General features: G+C 32.3%; 1 protein-coding gene across 1 annotated transcript; it reads right to left on the minus strand.

The window, feature by feature from the left end:
- Positions 1 to 629: 629 nt before the first annotated feature.
- On the minus strand, positions 630 to 16,422 carry LOC132733274 (chromodomain-helicase-DNA-binding protein 2-like; the record flags this gene model as incomplete). The annotated part of the gene is given in 10 exon segments (XM_060719883.1): positions 630 to 704; positions 1,280 to 1,453; positions 4,318 to 4,404; positions 4,918 to 4,976; positions 5,296 to 5,376; positions 9,770 to 9,811; positions 10,551 to 10,800; positions 11,142 to 11,350; positions 15,948 to 16,075; positions 16,293 to 16,422. Coding segments are annotated over 9 exon segments (986 nt in total), but the record flags the coding sequence as incomplete, so codon positions are not given.
- Between the last annotated feature and the right edge of the window lie 330 nt (positions 16,423 to 16,752).

Here is a 16,752-nt window from a genome sequence, read left to right on the forward strand (position 1 = left end):
CACCTTAAACACTCAAGCAAACCAAAAGAAGATTAGAGATTGTGTAAGTCCAGTATAGGTATACATATGACTAAATATTATATAAGAGGTAAAAAGTACATATGTAACTGTATTATGTTTCATGTAGCCATAGAATTAGTGAAAAACAATACAATTACACGAACACAGAGGAAGAGAGCAACAAAGTACTGAAAGAAAGGAACTTCTAGTTATACCAACATAATAACTATAGTAGAAACAAAACAAATCCTGCAATAACAAAAACATGATACTAAATGACTTAAAGTTAAACCAGTATTAATATACCAGTTTCAACTTTGTTGGAAAGAGGCAACTCAACCCTCAATTTTGCTTGTTTGCATGACAGTGACCTTTTTCTCCAGCCCTGTGCACTGATTCAATCTTGGCAAATGAATACGCCCCTCCATAATATCATTAGCAATAACAGTTAATAAGATCAAAGTTACATGTTTTTCTTATGTGGGGCATTTTTCTCTCTTCATTATGATTGCTTAGGTCCTCATTCACCTACTGTGGGTGACATATTGCAAGATTTTCAAAGGTATAACAATATTTGATGCAGCCTATGCTATCTAAGCAGAGGAGTTATGACTGATGATCAGTCTCACCTAACATTTTTGCTAGCTACCCCTCGTCGGGTGGCTGTAACCCTTGAGGTGCTCGCCCCTCCACGACCTTTACCCCTGTAGAGTGCAAAATTAACACCAAATATTACAAACTTAAAATGCTAAGTTTTAAAGTAACATTACATATTACTTAATATAAGGTATTTATATTAAATTCAGGGAATAGACATGTATCATGAACCAATCGCTTTGATAAAAACAACACACAACCTTCTAAGTTTTTTCCAAGTTATAATGATCATATGGCTAAGCATATAGACTGTACATCATTACATCAAAGCTTATCAATCTATATAAATGCTATATCGTGTAACATGCCATTCTTTATGCTCCAGAATACACTTGCATAAATGTCTGAAATTCACATTAACTTTCCTCCTTGAAGCGTATCATGTCAAGCAAAAGATATGTTTGAAGGATAATTGTAGCACTTCCTGCTAGCCATTTCCAGAAATAGCTTGTCTTCCAATATTTATATAACACAAAAAAAAAACTTGCATATAACCGAACATCATATTTTATCTACTTGTAAAGGAAATGCAGACATGCTAAAAGAACACTGCTTTGTTGTTGTTTTTTTAACCTACCATAGAGTTATAACAAATAAACAGCTTTTAGGATATTTGATTTACCTGACTTTTTGTGAGACAGATCTTTTATTATAGGATTTGTAACTTTTAGTGTAATCATCTTCACTGTCGGAAAAATCTTCTTCGTCAGAGGAGTTTTTCTTTTTTGGACGACCCACAGACCGTACCTGTTGCTTACTGGGACGTCCCGGTCTCCCTGGCCTTCCCCTCTTTGACCTGAAATTTATATAAAATGTTTCACTGAAAAATGGTTTTTTTAGTGTGATTGAAGCTATAATTCATTTACCTGTAGTCAGAACAATTAACATTATATTTCAAGACTATTTTATATCACAAAATATACATATCATTTTCCTATAACAAGAAAATATATTGCAAACTAGAAATGTGTCATCATGCCACGGATGCCCCCGCATGCAGCCAAAATTTCAGATGTTATAATATTTAGTTCCAAATTTGTTTGCACAAATTATTGTTTTCATTTTAAGTTCAAAGCCCTTAAAACTTTTCAATGTTAACACAAACCATTTTCATACAATGTTCAAAGCACTGAAATTATTCAGTCTTAACTTTTTGAAAATAGCATATTTCATATTTGTAGCCAAAATAATGGCTACATACATTTCCACAAAAAGTATGAGTTTCTGAATCTGAAAGTTTCAAAATTTTTTCCAATATTCAAGAAAGATTAGTTTGTCCAAAATCATTGAACCACAACCAAATTCAAACTTAAACTGCCTATTCCTAAGATGTATCTATATTATTTTCAAAGTGAAAGGGACATAACTCTGCCAAAAAATCATCGAACCATGACCAAATTCCAACTTGACCTGCCCATTCATTTGACATATCCATATGTCAAATTTTAGTTGAATATGTAACACTGTTGGGTAGATAATGAACAGAAACTGTAAATTTCATATTTTTTTCGGAGTGAAAAGGGCATTACTCTGCCAAAAATTATTGAACCATGACCAAATTCGAACTTGACCTTGGCATTCCAAAAAAAATATCCATATGTCAAATTTGAGTTGAATGTGTTGTACCGTTGGGGAGATAATGAACGGAAACTGAAAATTTCATATTATTTTCAAAGTAAAAGGGGCATAACTCTGCCAAAAATCGTTGAACCATGACCAAATTCAACTTGACCTGTATTTTCTCATGACATATCCATATGTCAAATTTGAGTTGAATGTGTTGTACCGTTGGGGAGATAATGAACGGAAACTGAAAAAATTTCATATTATTTTCAAAGTAAAAGGGGCATAACTCTGCCAAAAATCATCGAACCATGACAAATTCGAACTTGACCTGTATTTTCTCATGACATATCCATATGTCAAATTTGAGTTGAAATATGTGCAACGGTTACTAAGATAATGAACGGAAACTGATGATGACGGAATGACAGAATGACGGAAGGACGGAATGACGGAAGGACGGAAGGACGGAATGACGGAAGGACGGAACAGGGTAACACTATATGCCCCGGCCATTACATGGCGGGGGCATAATAAAATTTTAAACAAGATTGCATTTGAGAAAAATGCTATGCCACCGCATGGTTCAAATTTCATAGCTGTACATCAAAGGACAAGAAAGTAGGTCACATCATCAAATATAGGTCACCTGATATCAAAGTTCAATTTTACAACTAAAACTGTGCTCATGGTCAAAATGTCATTGCTGTTCATCAAAGGACAAGGAAGTAGGTCACTGTCCCCTTGCGCAAGGCATTATTTTGACCCAAGGATTTTATTCAAAACAATCTTGATACAGGTCCACCAAACAACATTTCAAGTCAAATATCTAAGCTGTAGCTTTCTCCCATTCAGAAAACATTTGTTTTATTTTCTGTTTTTACTATGTGTATAATGAGAATCACTGCCCCCGGGCAGGGCCAATTTTGACACCAGCCGAAAAAATTTGAACAACTTTGGTGTAGAGGACCTATAAATGATATTATATATCAAACATCAAAGCTCTATGCCTTGTACCTTCAGACAAAAATATTTTTTTACTTTTTCACTATATGTACATAATGAAAATCAATGACCCCCGGGGCGGGACCAATTTTGACCCCAGGGCTATAATTTGAACAATCTTGCAAGAGGTTCACTACGCAATGTTTCATGCAAAACATCTTAACTCTAGCCTTTGTAAATTTAGAAGATGATTTTTTAAGTTTTTACTATATACATATAAGGAATACCTATGGCCCCAGGGGGCGGGGCTAATTTGGACACTAGGACAAAATTTGAATAACTTTTGTAGAGTACCTTTAGATGATATTATTTAAAAAATATTAAAGCTCTAAGCCTTGTCCCTTCAGACAATAAGATTTTTTTTTATTTTTAACTATATGTATATATTGAAATCAATGACCCCCAGGGCGGGGCCAATTTTGTGCCCAGGGCTATAATTTGAACAATCTGGGTAGAGGTCTACCAGACAATGCCTTATGCAAAATATCTAAGCTCTAGGCCTTTTGGGTCTTTACAAGAAGGTATTTTAAGTTTTTACTATATGTACATAGTGAAAATCAATGACCCCCAGGGCAGGGCATATTTTGACCCCAGGGCTATAATTTGAACAATGCCTTATGCAAAATATCTAAGCTCTAGGCCTTTTGGGTCTTTACAAGAAGATTTTTTAAATTTATTCTTATAATTCTTTTTGGTTGCCATGGCAACCAGATTTCTGCATGGAATGAAATTCTTTGAACAACTTTGGAAGCCCTTCACCCAAGGAACAATCCTGCCAAGTTTGGTTGAAATTGGACTAGTGGTTTTTCACAAGAAGATTTTTTAAGTTCACTATATTATCTATATAACACACACACACACACACAAACACACACACAGGTGAATCGCTATATGCCACCGCATCGCAGATGCTGCGGTGGCATAAAAATCTGTTAATCAAAATTAAAAAAAAGAAGCATGCTTAGGATTTTGAAATGAAATAAAATCTGGCATCATTCATATTGGTAACATTGTATCATAACTAGTCAACTTTAGCAAAAATGAGATCATGTCTCGTCACAAAACAGTTTTTGAAATAGGAATATAACTTACCTGGTAGGTGGCTGCCTTCGAGGTTTAAATCTTTCAGTAGAACTTGCTGAACTATCACTACTACTATCACTGTTCCATTCCCCAGAACTGGAACAATATAACAATATAATTTATTCTCATTACATTGGTACTAACAGTTTGTCTTATTGATCGCTAGTAAAGTAATTTCAAAACACATTTTGTGTTCAGAATTGAATTAAAATTTCATATTTGAGCTTGATGGCAAGGTCATTAACAGATCAAGGTCATACAGACTCATACTTGAAATTTTAACAAGTCAATGTTCTTGGTCATTATAACTGCTTTTTTTAAATTATGAATCAAATCTTTCATATCAATAACAAAGTTATGGCAATTAGAGCAAAATTCACCAACTTAAAAATCAACAACATTAGCAACATCAATGTCAACAACAACATAAGAGCAACAGCTCAAACTTTTTTTGAAAAAAAAAACCACTAACAAGCTAACAACTTTAATATGAGCTCAGGTTGTTTTATTTTAAAAAGTGAACATTTTGGAGTGTTTCACTGCAAATCAATCAGCAAATCATGGAAATAGTCTTAGCACCATCTACTACAAATTAAAGTTTTCACCTACTTTTTTCTATGACTATTTGTTCTTTTTCGTCTTCGTTTTGGTTCTTCGTCACTATCACTCTGTAATAACAAAGTTTCAGCTCACACTATTTCTAACTCTAATCAAATCACTTAGAGACTTAAAGGTGTTTTATATATAATTTAAATTGATAACAAATCTTTGATTTTACTAATAATGGATGTATAATAACTTGTATTGTTATATATTAACATATTCTTAAAAGCTTATTAATATTTATCAAAGCTAGTTAATTTTTGGAAGCTCTTGATCTAAATCTCCACAAGTAACTTCTACAAAAATGCAACTGTTGTATCACTATTTGGAATTTTCACTTTATCTGTGAATGGCACAATTTTCAGAAAACAAGCTTCAACATACCCCAATGTTGTATCTTGTAGGTTCCTGACGTGCTCTACTAGATCGTCTTACACCATACAAATCGGGATCTTCTTGCCAAAACTGTAAATAAAGATAATCTCTCCTATTTTACCCACTGCTTTTACATGTGTATCCATTCAAATTAATTCCATGCAGCCAATCAGGTTTCAACAAAGCAGGTCTCCATATTTAGTTAAGCCGAGTCAGAATGCTAATTACCCACTTATCAAAATTCCATCAATGAGACAACTTGTTTCTATTAATCAATGGACGTTAAGAGAGAGAGGCAACAAGATTTCCAGCAGCTAAACAGAAATACATTTGTCTGTTTCCCTTGTGCTCTAACAGTCTCCAGCCATTTCAGATAAAAAAAAATAAAACATTTAATTTCCTGTCAGCTGCTGTTAATATAAAATGAATTTCAAGGAAACTTTAATATTTTACTCTTTTTTTTGCCCTGTTTAACCACATAAACCCAGATATTACATTTGTGAATAACAAAATCAGAAGCAGTTTAAAAGAAATCTATATTTCTTCTTTCAATTCAATACACAAGTCTCCAATTGAAATTAATAAAATTTAATTTGTATTCATATTATTCACCATTTAGTTCAAAACATTAACATTCAGTATTTTTAAAAACCAGAAATATTATTTGCAATAACAGATGCTCCCTAATGCCACATTGACACAGGTTAAACATTGACACAGGTAAAAACATGGTCAACATAGAGACAAATAGTGGAATATCTTAGCCTCACCAAGTCACTCAGTGTACTCTATCTGATTCAACAATGTAGTTCCATATGCAAAGAAACCTGTATACCTGTAGTTATCTATCGAAAAACCATTTTTCTATTTTTGGTATCAATGAACCTGGCCTTATGGGGGCTCAAAAGCAAGACACAGTGAAGTTTCCATATAAGCTTGCTTATACAAAGTTTGATTATAATATCTAGATCTAGTTATCAACCAAAAACAACCTGTTTTGACTTTTGCCCAAATGCCCACCATTTGCCAATCCAATAACCAGGATTTTCAATCAAAATCCTGGTTACAAAAAAACATGAAGCATAAGAAAGATAAGAATACATTCATGCCACAACACACTAAACATACAACAGTACAGCACAAACCTAAGACAACATTAATCAGATCAGGGCCTTTTCCTGCTATTTTGGGAAAATTTGAAGAAAAAAATATGAAAAGTTAAAAAAAGATTTTATTTATAACTTGTAAGTTTTTTAACATGTTATAATATATCATATAGATATAATAAACCCTTCCCAGATTCAAGTGAAAACAGTTTTGTTTTTTTCCAGAAGTTAAAATAGTTTGACATTTTTGGTCTGCTGTTGGGAATTGTTTTTACAAAATGGGAAAAAAGGCTCTTTTTGATTGGGAATGGGGCCTTATTTCGCACCCTGTTGATAGGGTGAAAATTCCTTGACTATGTTACTTTCGAGACAAACTTGTAGACAAACTTGTAAAAGAAAACTTGAATATGTAGCTACTGTATGCCTTAATCATCTCTAATATCCTGCAAAGAACAACAGATGGGGGGTTGGGGGAGACTTTTACTTAATAGCTTGATAAAACATTCACATAATACTAGTAATAATGTATTTTTCTTTATTTTGTACTGTAGGAGACATTGAACATTACTAGATTAAATTGAATCAAAGTGATAGACAACATGGTGAAGAAGAAAAGATCTTACACAGAACTAGTTACAACAAATATTCATTTTGGTTCAAATAAAAATATCAAGAAAAAGCAGCTTAAAATACAACATAATTTTAACAGACAAAAATCTGTTTATAAACAATACTAGTAACATATGTAACCCAGTCCATGTTCAAAGAGCTAAAAAAAAGCTGACTGTCTCCAGTATTAAGTATTCATGAAAGTTGCCTATCAGTATGCAAGTAATTCATATGGTGGTGTCAGTTAGGCTAAGGCAAACACTTTACATCAACAACAGAAATTAATGTGACAACATGGAAAGTAATTAAAATTCTAAAAGCAAACAGAGTTTGTTTTAAACATTTCAAGAATACCACATTACCAGTTTTATATGAACCCAATTACCTAAAAATCAATGGGACCATCTACTAAACATGATAACTGCAACAACATCTTGGCACTGTAAGCTTTCTGGATTTATTGGTCAAACAAGCTTGTAATGTTAAAGGCCATGGTAACCTTGACTTTAACCCCTTGACCTTAATCCACAAAGGCGCTATCAACTAATCATGACTTACCCACAAACAAAATCTAATCATTGTATGTCTCAGTGTTCTATAGTTATTAGCTGGACAAGCTTTCAGTGCGTAAGACCAGTGACCAAAATCTTTGATCTAATAATCTCAAATTTAATTCTTACAAAAAAAACTGAATTCTAACTAGGGAGAGGTGATGTATGTACATACTGACCAACTGACCTACCCCATCACAGTATTCGCCCACATTTTTAAGTTGAGGCATGGAACACAGAAATTCCAGGATTTCTTTCTTTTTTTGTTGTTGTTTGTTTTTTGGTTCCTTTTTTTTTAGGAGAGCGGGGTTGTAGTCTATCTTTACTAAAAAATTATTTTTTAGTAGCTCTTGGAAAATATATTACCAAAGAATAATACAGAATGAGTGATATTATCAGATGTTGATTAACTTACATTTAATGTCTAGATTTCCTAAATTGACATATGATATTAATCAAATTCATATGACTTTATTAGCATTTATTGCACTATTATGTTAATGATTTTGTATAATTATTTATGGGTAAAAAAATATACTGTTATGGTTAAGGTACAACTTTCAAAACCACAAACTGCATCCCATCATACACTGTAGCCTCGATATATCGCTCTCTGTTATAACGCTAATCTCAGTATAGAGCTCATAAACCTTGGCTACCCAAAAAAAAAAAAAAAAAAAAAAAAAAAAAAAAAACTCCCCCAAAAAATTAAGTAGATCTAGATTTATAGCGCGCTTTAAAGCTTGTTCAATTTGACAGTCAAGTACAATAAACAATTGTAATTAGGACATCTATGAGTGCCAAAGGTGTGAAAAACATGTCCAGGTTAGTGTTTATCCGCTCTTTTGTTTTACCTGTCCATCAGTCAGGAATCAAATTGCTTCTAAAATCTCAAATTCATATCATAACTGTGACATTGGCAACCAGTGGTGAGTATAAATAAACTAAAATTCACACACATATCGGTGACATGTAAACCTCGCTGAATTTAATAACCCACACAATCCCAAAATCAATTTAAAATCCTGCACTGTAAATAGAACAGCCTAGACAGGAAGTCAATGGCGTTTGATTAACTAGGGGACACAACTAAAGCTGGACTGTAATGGCTAACTGTTTACACTACATTCATGATTTATGTTTTTCTTTCTAAAGTTTTTTGTTTCTTTTAAATATAATTAGTATTATTTGTGAATATAATATATGTTTACATCATTGAATTGTTTTAGAAAAAGATAATGTCGATATTCATTGAACAGTAAGCGTTATATGTATAGGCGGTGGGTGGGGTAATGCGGTAATTTCGCAATGAGCGTTCTACTGAGAGCCTCGTTAGAACGCAGTGTTTAGACATTGGACCCCAACATGAGCGTTATAATGAGGCTCTAGGGTATAATGGCAACATGGAAGAACTACCATCCTTATGTTAGCTGGCTGATAGCTTCCATGCATAAAAAATTTAAGTTTCCAAAAAATTTAAACTTATAGCAAGAAAACCATTTAATTTGATGAGTTTCGACTGCATGTCTAAACTACAAAAAACCAATGTAACTGTTCTGCTTCCATAATCTAGTTCATAAACTCTCTACAAGTCAATGTAATTACTAAGGGAAAAACTGAACGGTTAAACGTATGCCTTTCATGATTATCTGTAACAGAGTTTTTCACTTCTTTCAAGACATAAATGCCTTTTTTCATTCTTTTTTTCCTGCCAGATGGACACCAGTGAAAGGTTAATCTAATTCTCTCACTGCAGCAAAAATCTAAAATTTAATTTATCAAATTAGACAGATATGTCCCTTTTTATATTGTACAAACATAATACACATCTATTTCATCTATTTAAAGGACTACTTATTTATCTGTTTTATAAATAACATTCAACATATTTTGGTGTTTGAATATAATTATATAATTAACTAGGATTTTCTTCTCTTTTAAAACAAAAAAATTCTGTACCAGGAAGTCATTTTTTTCTTCAAAAACACTAGGAAAAAAGCAAACAAATAAAATTCTGTGACCTCTAATGTTACCATAATCCAGCACACTGATCAAAAAGATGTGCTCAAATTACAGAATTTATGCTAGGTGCACACAAACCTACTCACTGAAATGTTTAAGTTATTTCAGCCAAAAAAAAAACATTCTCAGCAAAGCCTAGTTAATACTCAAGTGCCGGAAAAAAAAGGAAGGGCAAAAATAAAGAAAGAACTTAACCTTGGAATCTTTCGACAAGCTCCTTCCAAACAAATCTCTTTCCTACAATGTCAAAAAGTTAGGTTGGTGTTTTTATCCATACATATATATCTATGAAGGGGTCGGAAAATATTTTGTTCTGTTTGCTTCACATAAAGGAATTTGACCCAATGTCTGAACTGAACATTGAAACATGTACCTTTAAGTAAAACAAAAAGAATAAAATAGTATCCTGCCCCAAAATTGTTTACTTTATAAAAAGATGTAACTAAACTTACATGTCTAATCAATTTACTGATTTCTAAGCAAGATTATAGCCTTGTTCCTATTTTCATTCAAGAAAAACCATCAACATGTAATAATAACAACATTTTCTCATTAAAATTTTTTTAACTTTTTTTAACAGTCAACATTTTAAAACAGTTTATTATAAATATACCCCTGAAACCAAACACAAAAATCACCAACAGTTTTACTGTTTAAAAAAAAAAGAAGAAAAATAAAAGAAAAGAATGCAAAATAAAATTAAAATTCACATGTAAATCATAAATGTCAAACATATTGACACAGAATGTCATTCTGGGAAGATCACAAAAAAATAAAATGTTTTTACACCTGCATGGTATGTAAAAACAACACCCAGTTACAGCAGCACTATATTCTTACTTCTAAAAATCAATACACTAAAACTAAGAAGCATGTGATTGTTCACAAGTGAAAGCATTTTTCACATTAAATATATATATATAGATATAAAATTTAAGCAAGTTCCCTCATAATAAATACACAATCTATTACATACCTCTTTTAGATCATTAATGACACCTTTCCTTGGACGACCACGGGATTTCTTTTTCGGGCTACTATCCTGGGAATCTGTGTCCATGGCACTAATAGGATGATCTGATTTACTGTCATTTTTATGTCTGTCATCTTCATTATTTGATGAGTCATTGAAGCCGCTACCAGATTTTTCTTCACTACCAGAGTTTTCCGAACCATCTCCAGAATTTCCTGATGCTGATTCCGAATCTGATTCTGAACCAGAGCCACTACAAAATAATTGTAGATAACATTTAACTTTGACTTTGTTTTAGTTGCATTCTGATACACTTTAATTTTAAGTGAATAGCATTATGTTTTAAAGACTCAAATCATAAGTAATGAATTAAATTAAAGATGTAATACATTTTCTACGCTCTTTTATGAAAATTATTTTCAACTAAACTACAATTAATTATTTATTTTCAAGCTCTATCATATCAAATTTTCTTAATTAATCAATGAAAAAAAATCAAATTCAGATTCAAGTTGTCAATATAATATAAACAACATGACCCTGCAAGTCTTTTGTCATAACTGAAAAAAACTATGTCCCGCTGTTGTTTATTACCTGGAATTATTTGAGCCAGAACCGGATTCAGAATCCTCCGATTTATCATTGTCATCGCCGTCATCATTCTTCAACTTCCTCTTCGGTGGTGTGTATTTATAGTTTTCATCAGTCTGGTAGTCCGTTGACGGTAATGACGATGTTGTAGTGGTCAGATCAAACAACGGCTTGTTAAAATCAAGTTGTGTAATGTCTAAGTTGTCTATTGTCTGAAAATAGAGAACAAATCAGTACAGTTGTGATGATAAGTTGAAGTATCAAAAGTCAAAGGATTGCCTTTAGGGTCAATGTCAGAGTGTAAACATCTAAAGTTCAAATAAAAACTAAGTACCTATGTATGGGAGCCCAAAAGAAAAGGATAATAAATGCATTATAAATTTTAAAAGAAATAATTTTCCAAACAAAAGTGAATAACATTTTATCAAAAACAGAAACAAAGACAAAAACAAGATCTTCAAGGGACAAGACATTAGAAAATCACTTTTTGAAGCCTAAACATAACCTAAGTCTTCTTCAGTCTATACAAATATAAACAAATTCAAAACAAGACAAAGTACAATTAAAAGCATTCAAAAACCTTCAATTTCAAGTTTGAACCATAGCAGACCTTTAAGTTCAATCATACACAACAAACATTTCAAATTCTACGAAAAAAATCTTAATTCAACAGCCAGCATTGTAATTCCAAATTTTAACATGGTTTTAATCCTGATTAGTCTGCTGAAGAAAAATATGAAAATCTATTTTTAGCCTGTGACCTAGACCAAAGCAACCTTTTTGGTTTTATTTATTTATTCTATATTGGGGGATGGTGGAGGTGGTGGAGGTTATGTCACACCAACCAACATAGTATTGATCATATGGTGAATTTCCACCTTTACTGGTGGACTGGTGGAGGAAGACCTCACGTGCTCTTCTGTGCATTATTTCAGACAGGAACTGGCACCTGAGCAAAACTTATTATGTTCCTTAAGCTAGCTGGATAGCTTCTTCACATGAAAGAATCCAATGTCAGGATTCAAACCCACAGCAGTGAGGGGCAAGTCAATAACCTGAACACCTTGATCACAAACACTTCCCAAATCCACCAAAGGTTGATGTCTTTTACAGGTACCAACTGATGAACACCTGTAAACCACATTGTGTGAGTCCACAAATGGAAAGGGTATTTGAAACTGTGTGGTCAAATGACAGGGAGGCCAACCCAGCATCAATATAATCTGGCAAAATCTTTTCGTTTCACAAAAAATAGAGCAAAAACAGAGATGTTCCCAAGTCAAAGCAATGTTTTCATGTGACAAAACATAAGTAATCCAATTAAGTCCAAAATAAACTTTAAGAAATATTTTTAGGAACAAGCAGAACAAAATAAACTTAATACCTAAGACTGTCTTATGTAAAACTTAAGATAACAACCTAAAATATGTACAAGGATAAGTAAGGGGAAAAGCCAGAAAATACAAGTCTATAAGCTTCTGGCATGACTCATAAATTAACAATTTTAAAAGAAGTGGAACTGATGTACAGAGACCTTTAAAGAAAATAAAATGCTAGAAATGTAATGCAAAAAGTGAAAAAAAATTTGCTCAATGCAAACAAATACCATTTGGTTTGATGAGCAATTGAGGAAAAAAGAGGTAAGTAGTAAAGAAATCTTTTGGATTAAACATACATCACAAAGAAACCAAAAAAGGGTTAAAATTAAAGAAATATAAATACACAAGTGATTATCAACTCAGAAACATGAATTTTTGTAACAAACTAATGAAGGAGTTTACTACAAGTCACAACAGTCTAATAGAACAACCTCAAACTGCCTGCTGAATAACTAGACAACCTTATTAAATACTTAACAACCAATGAAAAAAGTCAATTAACATAATATGACATGTGAAATCTGTCATGAGTTGCTATTCACAAATACACAATATCAAAGTGTAAAGCAGAAGAGCCACACCAGTTTCTAAGGTCACCCCAGATTGCACAAGCACTGGTAAAGAATTTTTTCCATCAAGTGTTACAGAGAGTTTTTAACTTTTAATCTTCTGAACCTGTGTAATAGAATAAGATTTGCCCTGCTTTCCAATTTGGAACAGTCCATTTATTTTAAGTCAAAGAGAAATTTGAGCTATTTGGAATAGTCTATCCAAAGTCAAAGCGAAACTTGAGCTATCAAAAGAATAGAGTCTGAACAGACTGCAAAGATGTGGCCTGGCTCCATAATGTCCACTGGTTTTACCAGGCAAAGGCCTAAGGGTTAAAAGATCTAAGAATATATAAATAATTCCAATACAGACCAAATTGAAGACCTATCTCAAACACAAAACTTTTAAATATTAACTTTCACACACAAATAGAAACACTTAATAACAAGAAATGGCTATATTAAAACAAAATTCACTATTTCTAGGATAATCAATTTTAACAAGTTGACAAATCTGGATTGATGGATGGATGAATGTCCATCTTTCAACTTAAATGTGCAAGGGTATAGAAATAGCACAAAAAGGTAGGTAAAACTAATAGCAAACAATGATATTGACCTTTCTTATAGAACTAAATGCAACTAATTTCCAACAAATGAAAAACAACAACAACAAACCATGCCTAACTAATCCATCAATACTTGAACACTTTCAGGGGCAGGCACATACCGTATCTTAATATTTCCACAATAGTGGCTTCATTTTAACATAATATAACAACATAATTATTACAAAATAACTTTCATGACTACAAAATTTGAAACTCAAAGTGTAAAGAAAACACAGATGAGCACTTACATCATCTAGTTTTCAGTATATACAACCAAGATCATATTGCCACTATGCATAGTGGAAAACCCAGGTTTCCCTCTGAATTATTTCAGAGAAAAGAGCAAGCAGGTTGGGCAACTGAAGCTTCTATGTATTTCAATAAAACAATGATCTAAAGCAATCACATTTACTCAAAATACGTAATATAACAAGTCAAACAGTTGAGACACATACATAATTTCAAATATTTCAATGAATTATGTTCATTTTGAATATTAAATTAGCAGGTCCACAAGTATCCAATCAAACCAGTTGTTGATATAAGTAGCCAAATAACTGAAAATAGCTTGATAATCACCCTAAATCAAGCTGGCTTCATTCAGTGTTAAGTTGAATAATTAAATATTGCACAAAGTACAGTATGTCACTAGACTGGATTCAAATACCTTCCTTGTATACTATTTTTCTTGTATACATCATGCAACATATCTCAGGTAACCTCATTCGAACCAAATTTTGAAAGTAAAGCTTTGTACCTCTTAAAAAGATGTTACAATGCCCTAAAGTAGAGTCAGACACTAATATTATTCAACATTCTAAATAATTTGTTTCTACTGAAAAGTTTAATTTTCTTTCAATTTCTTCTACATCAAAATTTTATGACTATTTCACAGCCCTGCTTCTTCAAAATACTCCGATCATTATCAAGAAATATTCCCAATCCCAAAAATCAAATTGTTTCAATAGGATTGCCTCCCTTTATACATCAATATTAGTGCTATTTTATGAAGATTTTCTAAGTAAAAACATCCTGTTCTGGACAGATCATGTGCCAACAATGTAAGGATGCACATAAAAGACCATATACTTTGCATAGGACAAGCCTGTAGAGATAAAAACTTAAATACCCTAATAAATACCAAGTGCGACTATTTATGTAAAATTTGTCAGATTAAAATATTTACATCGTGTTACATAGAAATGGCTTCTCCAGCATACATTCTGCAAATAATGCTTTGATACTAGAAGTAAGGCATTAAACATACAGTACAGACAATACTGTGTAAAGCAACACATTCTGAAACATGTGTACATGATCTTATTGGAGTTTTACCACAAAGTTAAACAAAATTATCACATATCAAAATATCATGTAGAATCATAGTAATTTGCCTTTTTCTACAGCATACATGATGACATTAACACGTCTGTTATCCATTTAAAGGCCTATTTGCATAAACACACAAATTCAACATCTAACAGGGAGACCACGTCAAAACTATAATTCCGAGTCCCGAGAAAGTTCTATGTTAAAATTTACAGCAAAATCAGTCAAAAAGCCCATAAATTTAATGCTTGATTTTTGAGCTATGGAAACACATGCCACCCCTTGCTCACAATGAACATATTGTTATGAATACCAATGAAAGCAAACATCAATTTTCAAGAATTTCCATCTTTTTCATAATAAACAACCAAATCAGAAGCAAAATTTCTAAGTCCAAAAGTAAGCTAAAATTGCTAAAATGGGTCCCATTCAAAATAACTTAAAAATAGACTCAAAATGTAGCACAGTGTTTGAAGATAAAAATCTGTAAATATTAGCTTGGTACAACCTGCAGAACTGCTCAAAATTTCTAAAAATGTAAAGCAAGGGGTGTGTTGATTTTATTCCTGACAAATGCAGAAAAATGAGGGGTATACTTAAAAAACTTAAGTTTTTCCAACTATGAAACAAGATAACTAAGTAAATTTACACTCATAATGTAAAACAGACCCTAGGCAACAAATAAAACAACGGTTTAAATATGTGTCCACTTAGATATGGATGTTATTTGACGGTAAACTTTTCATGAAATTTTTCGTTTCTGAAAATCAAGATGGCTGCCCAAGGTCGAAAGCACATGCTATTAAAATTGTATTTACAATTCTATTAACATTATTTCGGTTTTTAAAGATTCAGCAAACATATCTTGAACCAATTTTACAAAGCAATTTATTAAAATTATAAAAGCAAATGCAGAAATCGAGCAAAAAATTGAGTGCAAACCTTGCTCATTTTCCTTCGTCTGAATTCATCATGGCGGATTTCGAAGGTTTCTTGTCTGAAAGATGGAGTCTGATCACGTGTGCCAAAATTCTGCAGACGTCACACAGTCTTTCTATAACATTAAAATGCTGGAAAAAGAACTAAAATGTTTGAAAATGGAATATTTAAACCTTTTTAAGACAATACCATCGTTGATTTTCAAATCAACACTAAAAATGATACAACGCGGAGTACTTAAGGCCGAACAATTCAAAAGACAACAATCAAAGTGCATTCTAAGACAAATAAACAATTTCGTAATATTTAACAGATCAAAATGACTTAAGTAGATGCAAAAATACCCACCAGAATGCGCAAAAACTTTCAAAAAGTTTAAAATACTATCGCGTTCATGAGAAACGATCAACAACAAATATGGCGGCCATTTGCAATAAAATATTCACTGATGAATTCTGGGATAACAAAAGAGGGCTGTTCAAAATGTGCATACTTCAATCAGCTATCTTAATCTGGTTCCCAGCGTACTCTGCAAGAGTACCGATATTGAAATGGTAAGGGCAGGTAACCCAGGCTATCAGCTATCTACGAGCAAACTATTTATTTTAGCGATGTTTTAGAATAAAACAAATGATTATGGATGATATATCTCTTGTAGCTCTACCGTTTAACTAATTATTATTTTTTATATAAAAATGAAGTATATCTTGAACTATTTGATCGTATGAAACCCATATTGTAAAGAACTGCTGATGTTTTAGTGCTTTCTTTATTTTAACAAGTTTTCTCCTTTAACATTGGCGATGTG

Source organism: Ruditapes philippinarum, unplaced genomic scaffold, assembly GCF_026571515.1.
Source record: "Ruditapes philippinarum isolate M1 unplaced genomic scaffold, ASM2657151v2 ctg15841_1_1_1_1, whole genome shotgun sequence".
NCBI classification, from domain to species: domain Eukaryota; kingdom Metazoa; phylum Mollusca; class Bivalvia; order Venerida; family Veneridae; genus Ruditapes; species Ruditapes philippinarum.